This window comes from Molothrus aeneus, chromosome 20 (genome assembly GCF_037042795.1).
Source record: "Molothrus aeneus isolate 106 chromosome 20, BPBGC_Maene_1.0, whole genome shotgun sequence".
In the NCBI taxonomy this organism is placed as follows: domain Eukaryota; kingdom Metazoa; phylum Chordata; class Aves; order Passeriformes; family Icteridae; genus Molothrus; species Molothrus aeneus.
The window spans coordinates 6,694,730-6,711,621 of record NC_089665.1 but is presented as its reverse complement, the minus strand read 5'-3'; the positions used below and the strand labels follow the sequence as shown (position 1 = coordinate 6,711,621).

Below are 16,892 nucleotides of genomic sequence, written 5' to 3'. Positions count from 1 at the left end.
TGCCCTGGGCATGCTGTTGTTTTGTGTCCCCAGGGGGTGGTGGAAATTGTGGGAGAGCTCCCTGAGTGCTGCCACAGCCGGACAGTGCTGTGGATCCCTGGGATGGGAAAAGCAGCATCTCTCTGTTCTAAAGCTCCCCTAAAACTGGTGGGATGAGCATCCAGTTTGTGTCCTAGACTGAAAAGTCTGAAGGAAATGAAATACACACACACCTTGACTCAAGCCAGTGTGTGCACTTCAACTCAGATTTTGGGCTGTTGCTGGGTGTCAGCTCAAGGACCCTCAGCTCTCTGCTCCACATCCAGCTCCACGTAAGAGCAACACCAAATTCCTTTGGCACTGGATGCTTAGGAGGGATCTTTTGTGGTATTTCTTTGGCTGCATTTTCCTGGCCAAACAGCCCTGCCTGAATTCAATACCGTTGTGCCACTGGCACTAACCACTCTGACCAGTTTACCTAGAGAGGGGTCCCAGTTCAGCAGGTTGGGATTATCACCCGCTGAGAATTGCTGGTGTTTGAGGAAGTGAAAACCCTCTGGGGAGGCTGCAAGCAGTGGCCAGGTGGGAGCTTTGCTGCTTTAGGAGGTTTTAGTGGTTCTCATTAAAACAGTCTCCTGTAGACTCAGTTTCCTAAAAGAAGAGGAGAAAATTCCAAACGCTTTCATCCCAGTTCAAGTATCCACCAGGGCAGGGAACTGTGGAAGTTACGGTGGGATCTCAGATGACATTCTCTGGAAAGAAAACTTAATAGAGTGCAAGTATGAAATGCTCAGGCCAGAGCAGCTGTGCCCTCTGCAAGGGCTTGGCCAGTGCTTGCACCTCTCCCTCGCCTGTGCTGGGTAAGGAAGGGCAGGGAGGGGGAAATCAGGGGTCTGCTGGAGGAGCCCCTCTACTTTGGAAGCCTTTGGCACCTCCGTGAGATATTTAAATGACAGACAGACATATAGGGATCTGTAAATACTCATTTGGTGCCAACTAAACCACAAAGAAGATACAGCATTTGTGGTCCAAGGAAGTTTAAATATTTGTGGTCAAACTTAAAATTCGACATAAAACTCTCATCTGCAATGGAAGGCAGCCAGGAACTGCATGGAGAACGTATAAGCTGTGTAAACTCACAGAAATGGCTTCCCAGCCAGCTCTGCCAGGACCAGGCAGAATATTCCAGCTCTTGCCTCTCTGCCTGAAGCAGAGGTGGCACAGGAAGGGCAGGAGGTGGATTGGGCAGCTGGGGGCTGTCAGGGTGAGCTCTGGTTTGCACCTTTATGTTATTTTTATTTTGTAGATTGCCAGCCCTGCTTCCCCATTCCTGTGCTGTCATGCTTTTCCTTCCACCACCCAACTTCCCACTGTCACAGCACTCTGTGACACTGCTGCTTTGTCCTGTGGGACAGGAATCTCTGAGTTACCCGGTGGGTGAAATCCTGGGACAGTTTCTCATTGTCTCCATGGGGAATCCTCTGGAAAGAGTTTGTGCTGCTGGTGAATCTTCAGGGTTTCCTCCTGTGAGCCCCCAGCAGGGCCAGCTCCAGAGACACATTCCGGAGCAGGGAGGGTGCCAGATAACCACAGCAGTGTCCCCACAGCACAGGGCAGCCTGCATTGGGCTCCTGCCCTTTTTTTTCCCCTCCACATATCCTGCAGAAAGGGCTCTGTCTCAGGGCACTGTCGCAAGAGCTCCCTGAGATTTGCAATCGAGATGTTGGATTGAACATTCATCAGCCGCATTTCCCAAATTCCAGGAGAGACAGATCCCAGTCCTGGCACAGCAACACAGTCTCTGGTCACCAGCGTGGCCCCACAAGCAGATGTACCCAAAAAAAACCCCAGGGTGGAGAGGTGTGGGGGTGGCCCTGCCTTGTCCCCAACGCCAGAGTCCTCTGATGGTGGCCTCAGAGGAAGGGCAGCGTGCGGCTGCTGAGAGCAGAGCTGTCGCCTTTCCCTTACTAAGCAATCCTCCCTTCCTCCACTGAAGAGCCTGCTAACCACTTTCTTATCTGTCTGAACTCTGCAAAACAATCTCTGGCAAGGCAGGCATCCTCCAAAATGGCTGAGGAAATAAATTCCCCCAGTCCCCGAAAAGGAAAAGACTGGAGGCAGGGAGAGCAGCCCATGCCCTGTGAGAGCTGTCAGCTGTGCCATGTTGGCTTTGCTGAGGATAAGGAGCTTGCCTTCCTGCTTCCCCAGCCTGGGACCACAGGTTAGGGGCAGGATTTCAGGGATTTGTCTTCCCTGGTTTGTGTTCCAGTAGGATTTGCAAGGGAGAAGCAGAGCAGGCTCCGTTGGACTTGGCTTTACTCATGGCCTGACTTTTTCTGTTTCTTTCCTTGGGGAGTTTGGAGATGTGCTGGGAGCTGGGCTGGGAGACAGGAAGGCACTGAGGTGGCTGTAACAGGGAGTCCCTGTGTGTGAGTCACTGTTTCTCCAGGAGTCATCTGTCTCTCTCACAGCTGTGATTTTTCAGCCCCTCGTTCACATGACAGACAATTTAAATTTGTGGTCCTGTGCTCAAGGCTTCACCTTGAAGAGCAGAAATGCCCTAGGTATGTCACTGCTGTGGGGATCAGCACATGTGGTCATGGTGGGTGGAAGCAAATTCTTTCTCCAGTGAAAATTCTTGCAAAAAATTCCTGCAGTGTCTTAGTGGAGGCACCATTTTGCTCTTTGGAGGAGCCCACAGCCTCTGCTGAGCTGTTGGCACCAATGCCTGAGGACACGAGGAGAATCAGACACTCACAAACCAGATGAAACATCCCCATTACTCACTGGAAGCTTCCTGTATTCCCATCATCTTCTCAGGGACTGCTCTGGTGGGGGTAAAATTAAACAAGCTGAAGAGCCACCTCCTGCCTACGAGGTGTCAGATGCAGCGTGGAGCCAACTGCTCCATGCTGCAAATGCTGCTGCTCTCTGGATCTGACAGTCAAGTTCTTTAGCACATTTAACAGGTGAGTAAGACATTAGGGCAAGTCTTTCCAAGCATCAGTGAAAGCCAAAAGCTTGGTTTGGAATCCAGCAGGAACTTTCCTCTCCAGGCTGTGTAGCTCCAGGGAAGGAGTTGGTCCTGGGCTGGGCTGTGTCAGCTCTCCAGGCCATCCTGGGCACAAGAGCTTTAGGTGGATCTGGAGGATGGTTTTTCATCTGGAACATCGCTTTGGCTTTGGTGTGACTCTTCCACAAAATTAACTAAAGGTTCCTGCAGGACCCTCAGAGGTATTTTGGCTCCAAGCCCCAGAGCTGCTCACAGCTTCCCCCATGTCACTGAGTCTCACCCTGATGTCCTACAGCTGCCAGCAGTGACAGGTACCAGAACCTTGGCAGGAATCTGTGCAGGCTACTCAGGGCTTCTTCTGGTCTCTGACCCCAAAAACTGGGTGACTCAGCTCAGATCCATCACTTTGCACCTTCATGTCACCCATGTGTATTCTCTGCATCACTGCACTGGATGAGGCAAGCCCAGCAAGCCCTGGGGATGGTGGGCAGCTGGCTCCCTTTCCATGCTGCTTTCCAGCTTTAAAGGCCAGTCCTGGCTGAGCTGTGTGGCCTTTAAAGCTGGAAAGACGGAGGTGTTTGCCAGGCCAGAGCACATCTGCTGTGATGACTCGTCTGAGACTGTGTGTGCCCCAGTGCAGAGGCTGGAGCTGTGCCTGAGAGAGGCTCAGCATGCTGGGAGAGAGTTTGGGATAAGACATGGCCACATTTTCTCTTTGGAGAGTGGTTCTCCAGCTGTGGCCACGGGGAAGAGCAACTGGAATGGTTCTTCTGGGCTTCTCTGTCTTCCTTGGGTGTTTTCTCATGCTCCTCTCTGTGATGGAGCATCTGGCATGGATGTGGCAGATCCTTTCCCCAGATGTGCTCTCTGGTTGGTGCACAGGATCCAGCAGTGAGATCCATCCAAGCCAGAGGTGCCGTGGTTTGGTCCCTGCTGCAGCCACTGTTGCTCTCTGGGGTCACACACAGCGTTGCAGGCACGTGGGAACCACGTCCACAGAGCCTGCTTGTGGGGTTGGTTGAAATTAAAAGTTTCTCTGAGAGACCTGTGCCTGCAGGCAATTCTCAGCTGCCGAAACCAGGGTTACACCCAGCTGTGAGTGCCTCTGCCCAGCTGGTTTGGACACCTTGGGCCTCCCTGCCCAGGAACCAAACCCCTCCAAGCTGTGTTTGGGGCTGGGCAGAGCAAGGGGCTCCTTGGGTGGGGAACGAGCCCAGGGGAGGTTGGGCTGTGATGAGTCCAGGGTTGAACCCAGCCCAGCTTCTGTGCAAGCCTGTGAGATTAAAACCCAGAAGGGATGAGACCAAAGGAGGCAGGCGCTTTCCTTTGTGCTCCTCCTCCGAGCTGGCTCTCCAGGGATGGGAGGAGGCAGCCCAGGGCACAGAGAGGCACTGAGCCATGGCCTGCCTGGATGTTTTGCAGGGTCAGTGCAAACGTTTCAGCTGGGCAGGGCAGTCCCTGCGTGGTTTAGATTGTTTGGGGCTCACTTGGTCTCAGCATCGTTCAGCTACTTCAGCTAAGACATATTTAAAATGATGTGGCAAAAACAGTGTTATCCCCACTCTGGATTGTGCTGGAGCTTGGCTCTGAGTCCTTGTCCTATCCCGTTCCCATCTCCCAATCTGGGATGGGATCTCTCCATGCTATGACTCAAACTTCTCATGTCCTTTTCCCCTTCTGAATGCAGCTGTCAGGATGTGCTGGTGTCTCCCCCTCTCACACAGGAATGCAGAGCCGGCAATGGCAGCCTGTCCTCTGAGCAATCGCTTCTCCAGAGCTGCTGCCTCCTGTTTCCTCGTGGAGCCGCAGGTTTTGTCGAGGGAGGAGCAGCCAGGATCCCTGCACACACCTCCAGCAGCAGTGGGGACCACGTCCCCCCGGGATGTGGCAGGTCCCTGCGGCTGAGCAGGGCTCCCCCGGCCAGCTGGCTGGGCTGCCAGAGGCTCTTTGGACTTAGCTGAAGGAATCTGCATTCCTGCCTCCCAGTTGTTTGCTCTTTAGGACGCTGTGTAAAATTAACAAGTTGTAAAAGTTGATTGAAGGCGGCGGAGGGTGTGACAGGGATTTTGGGAGCTGCGGGAGGGAGAGCGGCGTGCGGAGCAGCGGGGCCGGCCCGGGGGCAGAGGCTGCTCTGACCCAAAGCGAGAGCCAGGGCTGGTTTCTGGTGGTGTCACCAGACCAGGTGCAGGTGTCCCCTCAGGCACAGAGCTCCCAGCTCGCAGAGCAAGCCCTTCCCTCCCCTTAAATCTTCTGGAGGACATGTGGTGCTGTGGTGTGGAGTCCTGTGCTCTTTCCCTTCTGCCTGTTTTATCAGTGCGGGGGAAATGCAGCTGAGACCATAGAGGGGATCAGCTTCATTAGATCTGGGATGCCCTGGTTAGACTGGGGAACCTCACTGACTGCTGGCAGGAGGTGACACTCGTGAGGTCCTGGTGGCACTGGCACTGCAGAGTGGCTTTGAAAACACAACAGCTGGTACAGTTAATGCTGCAGCCCTGTGGGTCTCAACAGGCAGTTAGTGTGTGTTAATGCGTGTCCCGCTGTGTCTTACTCAATGATCAGTATGTTAATGTGTGACCCATGAATTAGCAGTCGGCTAATGAGCCTCAGCAGCTTGGCCAAGCAGCCGCCAGCCCCCAGTGGGTGGCTGGTGCTGGAGCTGGTGGTGAGCGCGTCTGATGGAGCAGGAGATGGGGAACGTCTCCCCTCCAGCCCCGATGGCAATCGGGGCTGCTGCAGCCAAAGCCGCCTCAGTCCCACGCCTGGCCCGCAGCCACGTGTCCCCGAGAGGCACCGCGGTGGCGAGGGGCTCTGGGCTGGCTCTGGGGAACTGAGCCCGGGTCACGGACGGGGGCACCAGACCACTTCAGCAATTCTCGTTTTCGGTTTTCCTTTGAGAGCGGCTGCGTTCGTGTCAGGCCTATTTTCATACCCAGCAGTGACTCGGAGCCAGGCTTTCAGTTCCTGCTGTCGCGCTGCACGGAGGGGGAAGGGCTCTATTCCCCGCTGGGGCTGAGGTGTGTGCTGCCACATCACCAGAAACATCCCCACCGTGCCATTTCACACTGCCATTCCTCCAGGAAAGTCGGGCACAGCTCCTGGTGTCCCCACCACACCCCGCTGGCATTGCCACCTGCACCGGCAGCACCATCGCGGTTATCCCGGCGCTGCCACTCACATTTCCACCCTGAAACAGGAAGTTTCTGCCCCGGGAGGGTTGCTGGGCGGCATGCAAGGTCCCTGTCCGCTGTTCAGAGAGCCCTGGGTGCCAGTCACGGGTCACTTCTTTCCCAGCCTGGCTGCCGGCAGCCCGGGGCTCTGCCGCGTCCTCCCCGGGCAGGGCTGCACGTGATGGGGATGTGCAGAGCATTTGCTCCTTCCCTGTTTTTCATTCATATGGGCTGGAAAAATGTGTTCATGAGACGAGTTGCTGTGGCATTATGTCATGGGCCTTTTGGTTGGGCTCTTTTCCCCCCCAGCAGATGAGCTGGATTTAAGCATGTGCTGTGCTAGCTTGGCAGGAAATCTGGTGTTTCCTACTGGTTTCTTCTTCAGGGGAGGAAGGAGTGATCCCACCTGCCCTTGTCCCCAGCCCAAGCCAAGGGTGAAGGGAACTCTTCTGCATTTTGCCCAATCATTCCTGATCCAAGAGGCTCAGATTTAAGCCTTTGTGGAGCAATGGCTGCACTGCAGCTGTGCCAGCACTCAGCCCCTCCTGAAAACCTCATGGATGTGGCTTTTATTTCTAGAGGTGTCTTGAGAAATCCCTCAGGAATGGGGTCAGGATGGGGCACCCATCTCTTCCCCACCTTACAGGCACTTCCTGCATCCTTTTCCCCACTGCTGCTGTTCTTGGCTACATTCTGGCATCCCCTGGCACGTGGCTGGCGGTGGTGGGCACTCTGCTTGCCCAGCAGCCTGGGCACAACAGAACTGCAGATACCCAGACTGGAAAACCCCAAGTTACCCCGTGTGAGTTAGGCTGGGTCTCCGTGGCGTTAGCCCATGGAGCTGGGGTGAAGCCAGTGGTGAGGTTTCCACCACTTCCCTCAGCTGCAGCCCAGAGCTCTCAGGAACTCTCAGGAGGGATGTTTCCCATGACAGCCATTCCCACTTTGCTCGTGTTCTCTTTCCTTTGGACTTTCCCCTGCACACGATCATTCCTAAAGGAGAGCCAGGAGGTTGGGAATGTTCCTGTGGTGACACTTGCAGGGATTGCTCCTGGCTGGATGTCACAAGCAGCAAAAGGCTGTCCTGGGAAAGAGGGTCCCCAGCAGCTCCTGGAGCTGCTGAGCTGGTGTCACCTTGTCCTTTGCCCACCTTGGTACCATAGGACACATTTTATAGCTGCGGAATCAGTAGTTATGAATCTGTTGATCCTCAAAATACTAATTCCTGTGATCACCCTGCTCACACCACCTCCCTGCAGCAGCAGCTGCCTCTGTGGGGAGGACAGGGCTTCTCCTGCCATGCAGGTACAGGGGAACAGGAGGATTTCAGGGGGACACCTACCAGCAGAGGCAGCCCCAGGTGCGGGTGCACGAGGGTGCCTCGTTGCGGCAGCAGCCGAGGTGGAAGGTTGGAGGTCAGAGGAGGGTCAGGTTTTTGACACGCACAGCAGAGACACAGTGGTTAAAATTAGCCTCAGAGAGGAAATTGGCAGTGCTGTGGAAGAGCAGAAGTTTCCTCTCACGGCAGCCTGGTGCAGCGGGGCCAGTGCCACTGCCAGCCCTGGCTCACCGAGGCACCATCGGGGACCAGGTGATGTCCACCACACCAGCACCTGGCCTGGCATCACATGGTGTGTGTCCTGGCTGTGAGGACTCTCCCCAGCTTCCAAATCCCAGTCCTGGCAGCCTGCAGAGACCTTTTTGGGATGAGGGTCTCTGAGACTGCTTTGGTCTACAAAGCAAACCCAGGGTGGTTTGGGGGCAGGGGAAACTCAGGCGTCAGCACAGACTTTGTGTCCGTAGTGTGTAGCACTTTTAATCTCGTTTGCTGACTTTCTCCCTATAAATCTGCAGCTCCCTGGGGGTGACACCAGTCAGCAGGAAGCACCAGGGGAGAGCTGTGCAGGTGCAGAGCCCTGCTGCAAGGGGACAAGGGCAGAGCCAAGGCCAGGCGTGGCAGAGGTGCCGGCTGAGGCTGTGCCGCGTGGGACAGGGCTGCGGAGGCACCGGGCTCCTGTGCTCTGGAAACTCCATTTGAGAGCCTCATAAATTGGATAATTACCCAAGCTATTGAGTTTCCTTCAGGCCAGATCCGTCCCAGCCTCCCCAGCAGGGCTCCCCAGTTGGTCTGTGAGATGGGCCTGTGGGACGGGGGCGGGCTGGAGGTGAGATGGGGCTCAGGTTTTCTCAAATGCCCCCACTCTCTCACTCTCACACCTGCATCCCTCCACAGCTCTTAGGGGGGAAAGCCAGCAATGAAGCCAAAAGGAAGCAGAGGGATAGGACACATCATTGATCTCTCATGGTTCAGCAGGATTTTCCCCCATCTGCTGGGGCTGGCTGTGCCCTGGGAGTCCTGCAGCTCTGGAGTGCTCAGAGGAAGCAGGACAGGATCAGTGCTGAATGTCCTGACTTTGCCTGCCTCCTTTTCCCTGGGGACTACAGAGCAAGGCAAAGCCTTTCCAGCCATGTTTAGAAGAGGGGCACCCCTCACATCCCTGTGGTGCTGCCTGCATCCCACTGGGCCTTCCATCCCCAACATTTCCCCCTGGTCGTTACTCATCCGCTCCCCTTTGCACTGACTTTGTTTTCCTTTCCTTCTCCCCAACCCCCTCGTCCTCACCCCGTAGGTTATTGCAGCCGACTGCAAGAGGGTCACAGTTCTGAAGTATTTCCTGGAAGCCCTTTGTGGACAAGAAGAGCCTTTGCTGGCATTCAAGGGTGGAAAATATGTGTCAGTGGCACCCGTCCCAGACGCCATGGGAAAGGAAATGGGAAGCCAAGAGGGAAAACAACTGGAAGATCAGGTACCGTGCGGGAAGAGCGCGCCTCGGTGAAGGAAGAATCACCCCTGTGGGGCCCAGCCTCTGCCTGCCCTGCAGCTCCCGCTATTTATAGCTGGCCTAGCTGCGTGTGCATTTTATGGGGGGAGGCAGGGGGGGCAAATGGTGCACAGCCCTTGTCTCCTGAGTGTGCTTCGCTCGTGCCCTTTCCTGCCAGCCCGGCCCGCCCGCCTCTATCTCGCGCCGCTATGAGTTCCAGATGCTGCTTTTTTCATACCCAGGGTGGGGGCAGCTTTAATAACGTGCAGCACCATGGCCCCTGGAGAGGAGGTGGGCGAGGGGGTGTCAGGGTTCAGCTTCAGGATCAAGTTTATAGCCGTGGAGCTGGTTGAGCAGGGGCCTGAGCTCCAGCCTCCAGCACACGTACAGGAAGAGCTGACATTGGCGCCCCGTCCCTCCCCTGCCTCTCACATCCTGATGTGATTAAGGAATTCAACTCTTGTTTTTCTGCCCTTGCTTGTTCCTGTAGGCCTTGCTTCACTCCAGGCTCCGTGTGTGTGTTTAAGGGCCCTGCCAGCTGCTCTGCAGGTTGACTCCTTTCTTCTGTTTAATCTTGCAGTTGGAAAGGCCAGGGAAACAGGAGAGAGGAGCAGAGGCGTTGGGAACGGGAGGCTGGGTGGCCTGGTGCTGCCCAGGCTCACTCTGGCTCCCCTCCCTGTGCTGGGGCCGGGCACTCAGAGCCACAGGGATGTCACCCTGAGCAGGGACAGCACCTCCTCTCTGTCCCATGGGAACTGAAAGTCAGAAAGCTCAGAGAAGCCTAGAGCAGTGCTGTACTCAGCACCCTCCTTGTCCCAGCTGAGCAGGGGACAGCAAATCCCCAGACAAGAGTTGTCTCTGTAAGGTGGGAGGCCTGGATCTTTGTCCTATTCTGGAGAAGATGCTGGAGGTTTTCAAGCTGGCATGTGGGATATGGGAGGGTGTTTATGTTCTTCCCAGTGTCATGACAGGGATGGTCCTGTTCTTCAGAAGGCTCCTTTTGTTGGCTCAGTCCCTCCAGTTCCTGCTGTGAGCAAGCACAGTACCAGGATAGCTCCCTCCAGCCCTGTCCCCACAGTCTCTGCTCAGCTGTGGGAATCTCTCCATGAGCTTGTTGTGCAACCCTGGAGCTTCCCTCTTGGGCACTGATCTCAAGGGAGCTTGCAGCTCACCAGAGTGACCACCAGCACTGTGGGGCAAGCAGGTCCTGACCCCCCCAGCAGATCTGCATCAAACAGAGACTTGTCCCAGAGGCCCTGGTGTGACACTCTCCCTCTGGCAGCATCCCCCCATCCCCTGTGGTCCAGGCTGTCCCAGCAGAGGGAAGTGAGCCTGAGGGCTCCCATCTTCCTCGTTCCCATGGCTAAAAGGTCACAGGGAGAGAAGAGAAGGTGGTTCTGTGGCCTGGGTGAAATGATTGAGCGCACGACTGTGCAGCACTGGGGTTGTTCTAAATTAAGACCACGAGTCCCTGCTGCTGACACGTGTCATGGCAGCCTGCACAGGGCAGGGAGTGGAGCCCTGCTCTTACCCTCTGTGCAGGATCTGTCTCCTGCAGCCCTCCAGGGGCTCAGAGCAGGTTTTCCTGGCCAGATGCCATCTGGAAACTCTACCCAGCCCCATCACAACCCTTGAATTTTGTGCAGAGAAGGGAGGATGGGTAGTGGCATGGCTTGAGGGCCATCCATCATCACTGGGGAGCAAGGTTGGCTGCATGAGGTGAGGGGTCTGCAGGCAGCAGTGGAAAGTTGGGCTCCTGGGCAGCACATGTGGGACACATGTTGAGGAGCAGGGACTTGTGGGCTGCCCTTTGGGTGTGGAATGACTGGGGAGAGCAGCAAAGCTTGGGCAGAAGATACGAGTGAATGATGACCAGTTAGACATCAGCCACCATCTCCCACCCTCCTGTATCCCAGAGATTTGGGAGGAACAGCATGGCTCCTTCTGGGGTCTCCAGTTCAGGCAGTGTAGGCACACTGGGAATGGTCTGCAGAACTGGTGGGGAAGGGTCTCTAGAGAGGAAGAAGATGCAGTATGGTCTGGATGTGCTGGTGTGAGCAAGAGGCTGGAGAACCAGGGACCCTTGAATTCAGCAAAGACAAGGTTCCTGGAGAGCAGGAGCATGGCAAAGGCTGATTAGAAGTAGGGTGGAAATGTTAACAGAGGAAGTCATTAACTGTTGAAATGAGTGACCTTGAGACACAGTGGATGCTCCATCATGTGAAGTTTTAAAATCAAGATTTTTGAACATCTCCTTCTGCAACATCTGTTCCAGACCAGCTGGAAGTTTTGGGGTGGGGGCAGGAATCTCTCTGGCCTACCCAGAGGTCAGAATGGAGAAGGGCACCTGAGTTAGTGAATGGATCTGAGGTTCCTGTCAGGATGAGCAGCCCGTGTGCCCTGTGGGATGAGGCAGCAGTGTTAGAGCAGCCTTGCACTGCCCTGGTGCAGGGAGGTGGGAAGAAGCAGCCTGAACAGGGATGTGCAGCCTGAGCAGCCATGCAAAGCAGAGAGACAGGGAAATACCATGATTTCACAGAACTGGAGGCAATAAAACATCAGTGACTCACCCAAGGCTGTGGGAAGAGTTTCCCAAGGTGAGGAAGAGGGTGTGATTTTAGAACGGAGCATAAAGCTGGGCTGCCCCTGCCCAGCTTGGTCGCTGCCTTTCCTGCCCATTATCTCCTGTCTCACCTTGTCATTTCCTGAAGGTTTACTATTTATTTGGCTTCTTTTGGATGTTTAGAAATAGTCAGTCACCCATCAGCAAGGGGTGATGCACTGCCTGGCAGGGATTTGTCTGCTGGAAAAGGAAGAGCAGAACGAGAATGATCCCTGCCACCAGCACCCCTTACAGTGACTGCCCTCCTGTTCTTTTCTCTCTTTCTGCATTTCCTGGAAGAAGGAGGATGATGTGAGGATTGAGGCCTTTGAAGATGACTCTGAGACTGAAGGCAGTGGAGGAGAGATGGACATCAAGGAGCTCAGAGCCAAAAAGCAAGCGCTGGCCAGGAAAGTGGCAGAGCAGCAGCGCCGCCAAGACAAGATTCAGGTAGGATGGGCTGATCCCACCTTGCTGTGCCAGTGGTGCACAGCTCTTTTCTTACCATGCTTCAAAGGCCTCTTGGGATGTCCCATGGCACCTTAACCTTCCTGGGTGTAATGCCACGTGCTGCCTCTGTGAAACCCAGCAGCAAACAGCCGTAGCCCTTCAGAAGGTCCAAATCTGGCTTGCTGTCCCCACCCTGGGTAAGAAATGAGGGTTTCTGCCCTCACAGGCCTTGAAATGAAGGTTTTGGGGACCCACTTGAAGCCAGACACAGCTTCCCTGTGGAGCTGCCAGCACACCCAGGAGTGGCAGGGCAGTGCTTTGGCTGCTGGCTGCAGTGCAGCGTGTGCCAGGCAGCGAGCTGTGCCCCAGGCCAGCAGCTCCTCTGTGCGTGTGCCAGTGAGCTGTGCCCCCACCCAGGGCAGAGGCTCCGTGACAGCCAGATTTGGTGAGAAATCAGCCTTCCTGTGCAATGGGGCACAGACAAGGGAGAGGGTGGGACGTGAACAGCAGAGTTCATGCAGGAGCCAGCGGCGGAAAAATAGTCTGTGAAGGGCTGCTGGAGCCAGAACGTTGCCATCGTTATGGGGACAAACAGACGGGATGCAGGTGATCCTGGCCTGGCCCTGGCCTGATGAGAGCGTGTTTCCCAGTGGGAGCTGGTGAAGTAAACTGGTTGAACTGGGAGCAGATGCACCCTGTTGCTTTAAGAGCAATCTCACATGCATGGATGGCTGTTGGCTGCCTCCTCGCTCGCAACCCCTCTTCCTCCAGCCTCACGGCCCAGATGAGGATTTCTCAGCAGAGGAAAAATTCTCCCTGGCTCCCCTCCCCCTCACCTCCGCCCTCTCTAATGCCCAGGGCCCTTCACTTCCATAATTCTTCATTTTCCAGCCTTGAACGTAAGCCAGACACATCTGTCTGGCCATATGCGTGAACTCTGCAGTGTGTGCCGAGGTGGTTGTAAAACAGGGCTGCTGAAGGCCCTACTGGGAGAGCCTGCACATGTGTACCCTCGGGCTACTGGCGCCGGGCCCAGAACCACTGCGCTTCGCTTTTCCAAACCCACCCCAACCTTTGCAGATTTCGCCTTTTTTCTCTTTTCCCCCCCCCTTTTTATTTTAGTTTTTTTTTTCATTTGAATTCAGAGCAATCCATATCAAGGTAGAAGTTTGTGTGCTGGGAGGGAGGGGCCGCCCCCACAAGCGAGTCCATTATTGTTGGCAGGTACCTGGGTCACGTTAATGCGAGGAGGAAGAAAAAGCAGCAACGAAAAAACGAGTGAGAGATTGGAGAGATGGGCCGTAAATTAAAGCGGCCTGAAGCCTTCCAGCCTCCCATGGTTGTTAAGCGGGAGGTGTAAGTAAATTCCCCACTTCCCAGTGCCTTGTACAGACACAGCAAACAGGAACTGCACATGTTCGGGGAGGGCAGCGCCGCAGCTGCACCGGGGCCCCCCGGGATGGCCGCTGCCCACTCTGCAGGGACAGTGGGGGCTGCCTGATGCTGTCAGGGGCTTTCTCCCCCCGGCCTGCTCCTCCCTTCCTCCTCAGCCGTGCTGGGGCTGATGCTCGCAGGCAGAGAGAGGTCAAAATGAGGGTGTGGGCAGCTTCAGGGGCTGCACAGCTGAGAGCTGAGGTGCACTTGGAGTCTGAAGGAGCGGGGTGGAGGAGAAGTCCTTGGGGCTTCAGTCAAGTCATCCAGGCCGTAGCTGGCTGGGAATGGCCTGGAGCAGAACATGTGTGCTTGCCCCAGTGCTCTCCCTGCCCGGGTACTGACCACGCAGCTGGAGCAGCAGAGGAGCTCGGGTGGAAAATGCTGCTGGGGGAGGCCAGGTTGGAGCCAGCTCAGCATCCACCCCCTCCACTTTCCCTCTTAACCTGTGATCCTTGACCTTTCTGCTCTTCCCAACAGATTTAGTGTTTCATGGGAGCTGGGGAACTTTTCCCTTCCCTGTTCCAGCCTCTCCTCATTCACTGCCCACCTAGGGAATGTCAGCTGCTCTCCCAGTCACCCTTTCATTTTTCTGGGGACAAGGCGCAGCTCCATCCGAGTCCAGCAGATGTGGCTCCTGGCTCAGCACACAGGACTCAGCTCCCCACACAACAGTGGGGACTCAGGTCCAGGTGCTGTGGCTGCCTCCTGTGGAATCTGTGATGGTGTGTGCAGTCCCCCAGGGTGCAAAGCCTTCATCTCTTGGCTGTGTGGTTCCTTTCTGTGCCCAAGGAGAGCGCAGTGTCACAGCCTCACCTGGGATTTGCAGAGTACTTCTCATGGATCAAGTCACTGCCTTCTCCCCTGCAGGTTTTCCTGCCTTTGCCCTGCTCCCCAGTCTCTGGCAGCCCAGCTGTGCTGTTCATTGACACCTTGAGGGGGATTTGAGCTTCACTGCTCTCCTTAGGCCCCTGTCCCTGTCCTGGCTATCTGCAGGACTATGGAGCTGCTGGGGAAGCACAGGTCCAGGCAGGATAAATGGCAAATGGGTGGCCCTCGGCCAGCACCAGCTTTAGAGGGAACTCAGCTCAGCTCCATTCCCCTACACAAGCACAGACCTCAAACCATTACTCTGAGAGGAAGGATAGACCAGAGCAGGGTCAGGTTTCTTGTGTCCCTGGTCAGCTCTAGATGCAAAGCAGCTCCCTGGCTCCACTGCCAGCCTGCCACTGCCCTCACCACATTCCCACACTGGGACAGAGCTGGTGCCAGCTGCTGACAGCAGGGATGCATCAGCACGAGGCGAAAAACCAGGCACATCTCAGGTGTTTAGAGGGAGGAGAGACCAGGCAGGCAGGTGGACAAAAAGAGGTGGCAGCAACACTGCTGGGGCAGGCAGCTCTCTCAGACAGGGCTGTCCCCAAGCCACAGCTTGTCCTGCTGCTTGGCCAGCCCTCGGTCCATGCTGTTCAGCGTCCCCTGTCCTTTGTGCCGCCGCTGCGCGCTGGGAGCGGTCGAGTTTCCTGACCGGTTGAAAACATCCCACCTGAAACATAACAGGCTCTTCCTCTGGATGCTGCTATTGTTTTGCTCAGCATTACAGAAGCAGCTCAACCGGGGACGGCCAATTATGACATGTCTTCCCAAAATAGCCTCTCTCCTGTCCCTTCTGAGCCCACGGAACGGCCGCCCCCTTAAGATGCAGCCGCTCCTTTGTGGCGGTAGTGTGAGTAAGTGGCTAAATTTAGCCGTGTCCCATTCACGCTCTCCCTCCCCGCAGGAACAATGCGGCGGGCGCACACGCACAGCACCTGCCTGGAGCGGGTGCCTGCTGCCTGCGGAAGGCGCACACCCACCCACGGCGGCTCCGCCACGGCGGCGGCCCCGGTGCGCTACCAGCCACGGGGCACGTTCACTCCCGAGGAAGACGCTGGGGACGAGCCTTGGGAGGAGGAAGCCCTGGAGCAGAGAGGCTTGGAGGAGGCATTGTTCTCGGCCCTGGAAAATCCGATCCCCGCGGAGAGCGCGGGGTTGGAAGGGGCAGCGGCGCCGGCTCTGGCCGCGGTTGGGGAGAGGGTGGTGGCGGGACGGAGGTGCTGGCAGGATGGTGCTGGCCCTTCCGTGCTGCCTGAGCGGCGTGACCCCGTGTGACCTGTCGCTTTTCTCATCGGCCTCTCTGCCATCCTGGCACCACGGGCAGAGAGTTCTGGGGTCCGTGTGCGAAGCTCCAGGGTCCATGTGGAGCCTTCTCCTTTTCTGTGCTGGTTGGAGGCTCTCAGTTCGCCCCCCTGTCGCTCTGCACAAAGTCCTGGCTTTTGGGGGACCCGTCCCCTGCCCACTCTAGGAGCCTTCACACGGGCATCGGCTTCCGGGGAATTCCCCAGGTGATCGCAGCTGATGGATGAGCTGGGAATTTGGGACTGCGTGTGCAGGAGTGTCTGCTCTCAGTGCTGCCACCAGCTGGGGCAGCCGGGGGAGCCACCTCCGGCTCCGGCCCAGCTCCCGGGAGAAGCCCCCGTGGCCGGACAGAGGGATGGGGAGGGGGCTGCGGGTGGTGGCAGTGCCGACACCTCAGCGTGAGGATGCGGGAGGCGAGGGGAGTGGAGCTGGCAGCCCAGAAGAGGACATGGGGCCCCTGGTCTCAGAGGTCCCCTGCCACGTCCAGCACTGTGGGGTCACCCTGCCACTGAGTTGAGCCAAGCCGAGCCTATTTGTTTAACCCAAATAAGCCAAAGCTAAAATCCGGCTGCCCCAAAACACTTGGGCCAGGGCGAGGCTGTACCCCTGCTGTTCCATCCACCCTGGTTTCCAAACCCCACCTCCCAGGTGGACACACAGGCCACCATCTCCCTCTCCTCATTTTAGGGACACTGAGGCACCGTGGGACCAGCAGCTCGCTTCTGGCAGCCCTAAAAGCACAGAAGCTGAGTCCCAAACATGAACATCCCGATCCACACCCGCATGGGACCGTGCCCCACTGACCGGCAGAAGGGTTAAGGCAGAACTGGCCTCCCCGGTTCTGCCGCACATGGGCTCCCTTTCATCTCTGGCGTGGGGCCAGCCAGCGTCCGCATGAATCACAGGCCACTCCTCTCTCCCCCAAACCCCTTGGCCGGAGGCTTCTGCAGCCTTTTACTCACACAAACAAAAATAAATCTCGCTGCCGGCCTCTGAACTCTGCAAAGGCGAGTTTCCCTCTGGCTCCCCGAGCGGCCCGGAGCTGTGCGCGGGGACTTGGCACGCTCCCCGCCGACCTCGCTCTTTCACTCCCGGCGCATCCTGTGTCCTTCTCTCACCGGGCGGCCCGGGGAGCGGAATGGGACGTGACGGCCGGCACAGGCCTTGCTGGAGGCTGCCAGGAATCAGCCGGGTACGGCCCTGCCGGGGCAAATGCCACACACGAGGGTGCTGCCCTCCCCGCCGCC

The 16,892-nt window shown here is 56.7% G+C and overlaps 1 protein-coding gene across 2 annotated transcripts in view; it reads left to right on the top strand.

Annotated features, from left to right (window-relative positions):
• The window catches only part of SMG6 (SMG6 nonsense mediated mRNA decay factor), a 105,359-nt gene that overhangs the window by 79,123 nt on the left and 9,344 nt on the right, over window positions 1-16,892 (top strand). Inside the window, exons 14-15 of one of the 2 annotated variants that reach the window (XM_066563612.1) lie at window positions 8,793-8,969; window positions 11,890-12,036. In XM_066563612.1, coding sequence (XP_066419709.1) covers window positions 8,793-8,969; window positions 11,890-12,036 — 324 coding nt within the window. Of the gene's footprint in view, window positions 1-8,792; window positions 8,970-11,886; window positions 12,037-16,892 lie in introns of both variants that reach the window. The other variant, XM_066563611.1, reaches the window with a different exon arrangement.